Source organism: Chaetodon trifascialis, chromosome 11 (genome assembly GCF_039877785.1).
Source record: "Chaetodon trifascialis isolate fChaTrf1 chromosome 11, fChaTrf1.hap1, whole genome shotgun sequence".
NCBI lineage: Eukaryota > Metazoa > Chordata > Actinopteri > Chaetodontiformes > Chaetodontidae > Chaetodon > Chaetodon trifascialis.
This window is the reverse complement of record NC_092066.1, coordinates 16,581,331-16,590,785: the sequence shown is the minus strand read 5'-3', so window position 1 is coordinate 16,590,785 and position 9,455 is coordinate 16,581,331. Positions and strand designations below refer to the sequence as shown.

General features: G+C 41.1%; 1 protein-coding gene and 1 long non-coding RNA gene across 2 annotated transcripts; one reads left to right on the top strand and one right to left on the bottom strand.

The window, feature by feature from the left end:
- Positions 1-3,032: 3,032 nt before the first annotated feature.
- Positions 3,033-4,746, top strand: LOC139338930 (uncharacterized). The gene is made up of 3 exons (XR_011602639.1): positions 3,033-3,145; positions 3,478-3,818; positions 4,278-4,746. It is a non-coding gene; the product is annotated as an uncharacterized lncRNA (long non-coding RNA).
- A 2,706-nt stretch (positions 4,747-7,452) lies between these two features.
- On the bottom strand, positions 7,453-9,130 carry gdf15 (Growth differentiation factor-15). The gene is made up of 2 exons (XM_070973298.1): positions 8,805-9,130; positions 7,453-8,305 (listed from the first exon to the last, which is right to left on the bottom strand). Exons 1-2 carry the CDS (start codon positions 9,127-9,129, stop codon positions 7,515-7,517), a joined length of 1,116 nt encoding a protein of 371 aa, XP_070829399.1. The 5' UTR covers position 9,130; the 3' UTR covers positions 7,453-7,514.
- Positions 9,131-9,455: the final 325 nt, after the last annotated feature.

Genomic DNA, 9,455 nt, shown 5'->3' with positions numbered 1-9,455 from the left:
TCAATTAACACTATTCTGTTAAGTGTCAGGAACCATAACACGTGCCTATTACAAATTGTTAGAGGCCAAAACAAACTGAAGATTAACAGCTGTCTAATGAAAAATTAAAAAGTTATCAATTCATCATGAAATTAAGTAAAAGAAAAACTGTAATAGTGTGTGTGTGTGTGTGTGTGTGTGTGTGTGTGTGTGTGTGTGTGTGTGTGTGTGTGTGTGTGTGTGTGTCACTTGACTCGCATGCGTTATTATTTAATCATCTATAGCTAATGGCAGTTTTTCCTGATGGACTAAAACTGGTTAGATCTTTTGCGGCAAGGCATGCTTTTATTTTGAAGCTAAAATCGTCCGGTTTCCGCTATCTATACGGTTGTCTCTGGCGGACTTGACGAAGCTGTCTCAGTGAGGCTTTGCGTGCTCACGTCGCTGCGCGTGGGTGTAGCGGAGGCGCCCCGCACATCTGGACTGCGGAATAACCGCAAATTTCACTTTTTACGAAAACACGACTTTGTGCGTGTCTCTTTTACATAGAAATGACTTCAAACACCATGGTAGAATATAGGCATTATTATTATTATTATTATTATTATTATTATTATTATTATTATTATTATTATTATTATTATTATTATTATTATTATAGTAGTAGTAGTATTTCAGTTTAAGACATATTTAGGCACTGAGGTGATGATCTCACCCAGTGTGATAAATATGTTAGAACATGTTAGCGGTGCACTGTGAAAACCTTTTTAGCACATCAATGGTGGCTGTGAGGATATCAGGGATGTATTTGAGATTGAATCCAGCTTACTTGTCTTTTTATTTGTGGAAAAGAGTGTTGCTTCTTTCTTGGGGTTGGCCTAAAGGTATCTGGCATGAAATCCGAGGGCATAAGTGGCAGTGTGGGCCTCCTCTGGAGCTGTAGATGCCCCCCCGCTGACTGAGGATAAACACTGTCACAACAGTGTCTCCCTCTGCTTTCCAGCTGAACAGATTCAAAAGGTGAATGGACCACACACGCCTGTTAGAGACGCACTCATGTAGAGACAAATGAATGAGAAAGAGGTGGTATTTCTATGACATTTTTGTTGAGCCTAATCTCCACTGAATTACATAATGAATGCATCAATCAAGAGAAAAAGACCTTTGCATGTCCGTTCTTGTTTCTTAACTGCAGTGGGAGTTTCACTTTCACGGCTCCTGCAGCACCAGCAGACTGTTTGCCATGAAAGCAGCTGCATACGCAACACCAAGAGGCCTCTGAGCTTTATATATGATGATGTATCAGGCCCAGTAAAAACACCTCAGGAGCATAAAACATCTCAAGCATTTGTTTTGCTCGAGTCCAAACGTCACACCTACAATTATTGTTTCTTTTTTTGTTTTTACTGGCACTGAAGGCACAGTGGAGCTTTTTCACCTGCCATTCAGGAGAGAGTAATTTGGTTGTAAAGTAACCATGGTAACATAGAAGAAGAAGCGACTCCAGGGCAGGTGGAGGGAAGGAGTCTGTGCACAGGATTATTCTGTGAGCGCTGAAGAAGACAAGTGGGGGAAACCTTGGAGTTGAGCTTGTTTGCTGTGGCCTGTTTGTAAAAATGAGGAAAACCACATGTTGTGGAGGATTCCTGTGTCCTTTTTTCCCTGCCCACATATAATGTTAATACTTGTGTACAAACATGCTGCACTAACATGAGCAGCATAGCAAGCAAACATCACAGAGGCATGTGGTCGAAAGCAGAGAGGGAAAGTTTCACTTCGCTTTATCAGTTAACCTGAAAGTCTAGAACCCCCCCCCCCTTTTGTTCTTTATTTTCCTTTTGCACAACTAAACCACAATTTTCAGCAACTTTGGTTTTCCAAAATATTATCTATGGTGTAAAGAAGGTTGTTGGATGGATGCATGTGGGATGTGCATGCATGTGAAAGATAAAGGTTGAATGTACACAGTTAAAAGCACGTTCCAGGAAATGTAAAAATAAATAAATAAATAAATAAAAACAAAAAAACATCAGCAATAAAAAATAAAAGACAGATATGTGCGAAACTTCAGCAAAAGCATGAGAGGAGGGACCTCTCTCCTGGCATTGTACAGCATGAAGCAGCATTGTATAAAGGATGAGTGAGGACATAAGGTGACAGATGGACCAGCCATAGGATGCCTGCATGTCTATCAAGCTCCTGTTATACTGGTAAGTGCTTTTTTCAACAAAATGCAAAAAATCTCACACCACCTGACAGCGTCGCACCGTATGTGTGAGTTTCGTGAGCCACCAGTGACCAAACAGGCAGACAGTGACGGTTCAAATCACCAACTCCAACCAGTTGGTCAGCTTGAAGCTCATCAACCCCCTTTTTCTCCCAGTGCTGCAGAACAGATGGGGGGAATTATTGTCCAGAGGGAATATGACAATAAGGGCTGGTGCTTTCTGCATGTGGGGAGTGAAAGTAACAGCAGGGGGAGGTAAAGGTCGTGCTGAACTCCTGGTTGGTGTTGCAGTGTCAGTTAACAGTGTGATGACAGTATATCATTAATTCATGTAGCGTGATCGACACGCAGATCAGATATAACACTAGTTTAACTGGGATGACCTTAAGCTGGTTTTTATCTCTCTCTCTCTCTCTCTCTCTCTCTCTCTCTCTCTCTCTGTTATCAACCTCCAATCCCCACTCTGAACACTTTCACCCATTCAACAAGAAACCTTCATACACACGAGGATAAGTATAATTGCACAACTTCGTAAAAAATTATTCTCTTTTGGTTAAAAGTGAGACTTTCCGACCAGAGAAAGCACAAAAAAAAGAAAGAAAGCCAGTTTAACCAATTTTCTTTTTTTATTTACAATGGATTATTGAATTATAAACAATGTCCATTCATGCAATCCAAACAGTTTCAGTGGTCAAGTTGGAAACTTGTGCCGTGAGTCATAGATTTTGATATAACAGTAATTCAGCTCCTGTCAGCAGCTATTTTCAGAACGAGCTTTGACAGGAAACCTTGTACTTTCAGCTCTTTCATTGCTCAGTTCCATGATTTCAGTAAAAAGGGAAGTTCACCATCATGAAGTGTCGTGTGAGGTGTTAAAGACAAACTACATGACTTGACTCACGACTCAGACCTTGACCCACAACGCTGGAGGCTTGTTTGGTAAGATCACTGTTTTTATTGACCGATACTCTGACAGCAAACTGTTTGACTTGGCTTACAGGAGACTTTTTTACAGCATTTCCTGGAATGTGCCATCAAATCAAGTATTTCTCTTTATTGAATCATCTTCTCTATTTTTATGTAATCAGACTTTATTAAAAATGTTTCACTGTTGGAATAAAGTGAGTGGTATATTTTTATTAATGCAGAGGCCTGAATAAGAACAAGCAATAAAAGATCTAAAAAACTTCAAACTTCTGAACAACCAAGAAATGTAAATTATTACCGTATAGTTTGAGAAAAGCTTTATTCTGTAACTTTCATACCTGCAGATCATGATTGTCAACGACACTTGTGTCCTTGGGAATGACACCTCCACATGTCAGGTCTCCGGCTCCCCCCCAGGTCTGGCTGCAGGGCTGACCGTCTTCTTCCTGCTGCTTGTGATCATAACAGGTGTGATCATATACAAATACCACTGTGAAATCAGGAATGTGCTTCAGTTTGGCCACAGAAGAAGCCGCAAGAAGGAGGACTATACAGAGACACCAGAACCTACTGCCCATCAGTATATCAGTATGAGCAGAGAACAGTCAACAGGACAGACCCCGATTTATGAAAACCTGACAACTCGAAGCAGTGGACACAACAGGTGCACAGAGAAACAGAGCAGGTAAGTCACACATGAAGTGTTTTCAGAGTTTTAGTGAAAGTCTTTCATGGCTGGCAAGGCCAGTTTCACATCTTTAGACCAATTTAGGGGAAATGTTGGGGCTGAAATGTCATTTATGAAAGTGCAGTGGTCCAAAAAGAGATCAGAGCGGAAACGGATGGAGAAATACTGCGGTGTGAATTTGTGAATTTCCCCATTTTGCACACTCCTGCAGTATTATATGCGCACAGTGCAGCTGGCATCTGGACGTTGTTTCTTCTTCTGTTGTTTCCTCTGATTTTAGTCTGTTAATCAAATGTGCCAGCTGATGACTCAAAGCTGGAGTTTTTCTCTGAGTAATAACAGAAAGTGGGAAAAGGAAATCCACACAGTTTGCATAATATTTGTCTTGTGCTGCAACGGTTTTACATCGGGAAAGTGATGGAAGCATTATGTGCTACACTTACTGTTTCTCCACAGGGCGCCTGGTCTACCTGAGGAGGATTTGTATTTGCAGTGTGATTTACCAGATGATGCAATTTACAGCAATGATCCAGTGTGCAACCTCTCCATCATCCCAGACTCCCAAGAAGAAGAAGACTTGTACATTGTGCCAGATTCATGATAGGACACATCTCTGCTCACAACTACAACTATTCTCACCCCCTTTTTCTGTGTTACTCCTGGTATAAATGCACATTTTTACAAGGCTGCTGCTTTATGTTCCAGCTGACCTGTAAACAGAAAATATACTGTATAATGTGTGGATATCAGAGTACACGCACATACAGTATATTATTCAAAAGCTATATTTGACTATCGTATATTATCTGGAAAGTTAGAATTGAATTATATGTATAAGCTGTTATATGTTGCCTTCTCTCGTTTTGGGGCAGAATAATGGCAGATGACAGTAAATGTCTCTGTTTTTACACTTTGAACGCTCCTGTTTTTGTCACAGTTTACTGAAGGTCATACTGGACGCACTGTACAAATGAGCACATTTTGACAAACCAAGGTCAATTTGCTGATAACAGCTGACGTTTTATGCATTTCTCTTGACATGTCTGTAATTTCTGATGAACCGCTTCATATTTTGACCTTCAGAGAGGAGAAGCGTGATTGATTTATTCACACTTGTGTCATACGTGTCTTTTTTGCATCAGCCATTTCGCTTTTGGCCATCCATAAAAATAAGAAACATTTCAGCATTATAGAAAATGAACTCTTAAGAATCATTATTTTCTTCATGTGGGTAACAAACAAACACATCAACAAACGCAACTTTTTAAATACAACATGACAATATGCTCCACATTATGCACACGTAGGTGAATGTGTGCAGTTATATATGTGGGTGGATATAGTTTTTATTATGTTTTATAGAATAGTGATATTTCTAAAGTTGACATTAATAGAGCTTTATGTGATCAATAAACTGTTACCACTAGCATTTTTACAATGAGTTCACTGAATTAATGGTTTCGATTACGGTCACTATAAAAAATCTTCTACAATAACCTGCACTCATGAAAACTTAACCTTGTTAACATGTCTGTGACATGTCATAGGCAAAATGAGCAGTCATCACCATGGCTGAACATTTCCACTTTGCTGCAGTGCACCAATAAGAGCCTCAGAAACATGGATTCAGACAGCCAGGCCTGAGGAACCAATCGCATCAGCCCGCAGAGCTTTCCGCATCATCATGAGTTAAGTCAATGTGAGAATAGAGACAACTAATTTGCTTGCTCACTGTCCAAAGAATAAGCTAGACAACACCAAGAAACACTGCAATGCCTCATACATGCACACAAAAGCATGTAACAAGTGCACCATGAAGACTTGGAAAACATGCAAAGGTCAGCACCACCTTAAGTGCTTTGTGGTCCACCAGTTTTTCAGAAGAGTCACACAAAAAACAAAAAAATAAAAGCGTTAAAAAAAAAAAAAAAAAGAAGAGTCACACAGAGAGGATGTAAAAAATCTTTCAGAGCGTGTTGCATAGATTAAATCCAGATTTACTCCTTTACACCTTAATCAAAGAGTCAAATATTTTGTCCAAGACTTACAGAGTGTGATTTGTGCCTCTCTGGCAATGACAACGCATGTATTTTTCTTTGCTTTCCTCCTTCAACTGATTTCAGTAGTTTTCCATGAAGGCTACGTGAGGATTCAAAGTAGGCCAAAGACCAGAGGCTAATGGGTTCACACTGTATATCTTAGATTAGACATAGAAGGGCTTGATAAATACTGCAACTCAGGACCTTTCAGGACCTAAGACTGAAGACCTTCACATGCAGCTGCAGTTGTGTAAGAACTGAGGATGTCCCCCCTGAAGCACAGAGTAACAGGACAAAAGCAAGCAAAGACAAGAAGGAGCAGTTACTTGGCACAGGTCTGAGTTAACAATACAAAAGTGAAATTACAGTTTGCACTTGTGGCTGCAGCTCTGATTAATCACTTATCTATTAATCTGTCTATTTATTCAGCCAACCACGATCATTCAACAAGCCCCACCCTTTAAAACGCCAACTCTATGAATTATAAAACAGCATATGGTCATATTTATGTGACCTTTACCCGTTCAAAGATTAAAAAAAAAAAAAAAAAAAAAGATGAATTACCCATTAGGGTTGGTGGTGTCACGTCCTGGAATAATTCCACTATAAACATCTCAGAGGAGCAGTCTACTGATTTCAGTTCAGTTCACTCACTGAACACCACCCTCATCATGGTGCTCTCTTTGTTACTTTTAAATCCCCAAACCTTGAGCTGCACTTTGGCATGTTTCCAGCTCCCCTCACCGGCTCCTTTTCTGCTGTGAATTCACCTTTCTTGTCTTGTTGGCGATCATGCTTATCGTAGGATGCCTCACATTATCATTTGTTCTTTTAATAAGTTATCTCAGCAACACTTAAAAGCAAATATCAGACACAAGCTTTGATAATCTGCCATGAAAATGCATTTACAGTATCGGCATAGATATGTAATCTGAGCAGTCTGGAGTTTACACGACAAGCAGCTTTTTCCTTCATGCAAATTCCCATTAAACCAATGACTGGGTTAGTTCTGTGCCTTGACTAGAGGGTCAAGGCCACAATGAGCACAACTTCGAGGTTAACGAAGTTACCATATCTTTACACGCTGGCTTCTCTGGCACACCCTGACCTTCCTAATCTGGAGTGGCTGGTTGTAATTCTGTGGATAAATGATAAGTTTGAGAAAAGCTCATTCTCATGTGTTTATTATGAAATGTACATGTTGATTCATTCAAGTTCAACAGTTTATTCTGAATAAATCAAAACATTTATTACTGAAATGTAGAACATAACACAGAAAATATCAAAACATTGCAATTAAATAATATGTAGTATTAAAACATGCCGTAACATGAAACAACACCAGCACACATATACACGAAACACAAATAAGTAATAATAAGATTAGAACCATAAATAGAACTTCAAATAAATAATTTTCAAAGGCAGCATTATGAATGTTTCGATCTACTGCTTGATCCACAATGCAAAGTAGTTGCTCTGTGCAGCAGTAACATTCTCTCATCTTCAAAGTAAAGTCATAGTGGATAATTTAGGTTACCACAAAGTATGCAGCTCTGATCAAATGTAAATTTAAGAACAGGTCAGTTTTTTCTCCACCATGTAACAAACATTTGTATTTCAAGTAAAAAAGGGGTCCCATGCATTTCTTTCCTCAGGCACAGTGACATTTACTGACAATGAAGTCATCAAAAGGAGTCAACTTCAGCTTTCCCCTGCTGTCATAGTGCATGAGGACCATGGGCTCGTAGGTAGCCGGCACGCAGCAGGGCCGAGGCGTCCCTCCTTTGGTGATCTGGTGCAGCCGAGACTTCATCTGCGTGTGCATGCTCGCGGGCTTGTAGTTGTGGGGGCAGGTGCCGTCACAGAAATTCATGGTGTACTCAGCTGGGGCCACCACCCAGTCCGTCCAGCCGATGTCTTTGAAGGACACGGTGATAGACTTCCGGCAGCACCATCCTTGTTCATCGCAGTCATCCTCTTTGCTGGAGCGGGGCAGCCTCGTCCTCGTGGCTGGTTCAGGCTGTATGAGGCCTAGTTCCAGAGAAATGGTTGGCTTTGACTTGAGGGTGTCTTTTCGAGCCACAGCTATCCCTACATCCACAACCAGTGCCTGCTCACCATCAGTCCTCATCCACCTCTCCACCTCAGGGCGGATGTCCAGCATCACATCCTGAGTGCTTGACGAATTGGCACGGACTGGTGAGTTTACGTGTGTCCATGAGTTCACCGGCTTTGTGCTGACTTTCACTTGAATCTCTCTTTTTTCCTCAGGATGAACTGAAGTGAGTTTGTCTAAAATCTGCCTGGAAATCTTCAGCTCAGCCCAAGTGAGCATCAGTCCAGTCTGGATATTTGGGTTCTTGTGGAAAACAGCTCTGTGCCACTGCATACTGTGACCTGACTGTCTTTGTTCTCCACTACAAACCGCTTTTATTGGCACCACTATAAAACACACAAACAAAAGCAAAGATTTATCAGATCCAAAGTTGCCAACATCCTGTAATAATATGACAAAGCACATTTGGAAAGCATGATGGCATGTAACCAGGAAAACTCATGTGCTTTTGAAAGTCAGTGCTCTAATGTCATTGGTTGGCTTCTGATCACAGTTCTAAAACCATGTGTTCAAAGTGTAACATCACATACAAGGTGTGTCTGTCACGCTCATGGTTTCTAAAAGCTTGTTGGAATGACAGATAAAGCTAAGGGAGTCAGAGATCTTTATCTGGAACATCAACTATACAGACATTATTTATGGTGCAACACACCAGGACAATAGACAATAGTATCTGCAGATGTAAACTCACGCTGCAAGATTTCTTGAACTGTTATGAAACTTTCTTTCCTACTCCCACGCAAACTCCAACTTTCACGTTTAAGTATGACGGTGGCTAAATGAGGCCTACGTGTCTTCTTGGTGTCTCCCTCCCTAGTATCTCACCTGTAGCTGGAAAGAGCACAGTAGACATGCTGGATTGCCGGGTTTCCTTCAATGTCTGGCTGGAATTTCCTCTCATTTCTCTCAGTTTTTCCCTGTAAAGCTGATACATCGTTCTCAGCTCTTCCTTTGAGGCCTTTTTGGTTGGCCTGGGCTCCTTGTCTATACCCAGCAAGTTGAGGATCCCCGTCTTCACCGCCTCCAAAAGCAGGACCCTCTGACTATCTGTTCCCCCCACATCAGGTGCGCCTTCGTGGGCCACATGAGGCCGGCTCTCCCCTGAGCTGGAGAGAGAGATGAGGAGCAGCAACGTGCAGGATCTGAGCATTGTGAACTGCCAAGTAGGTCTGGTGTGAGAGTACTGGAGCACACTATGAATGAAATTCTTGCCATGCTTTTATTTATAGAGCTTCTGTGTTGCCACGCCCCTGGTTGGTCAGGTGAGCCTGTGATGTGCTCAACCAGGGCAATAGGTTGCAGCTTTGAACATGTGACTTATGAAATGATAAATCTGTGAAAATAATTTTAACATTTGTAGCTTTTTTTCCCCATTTATTAGCACACAGTGGGAAGTGAAAGCAGACATGGGAGAGACATAAAATAAAAGGGTTTCTGGATGAGATTTGGTTTCGTCATGAGTACATGGTGCGCACC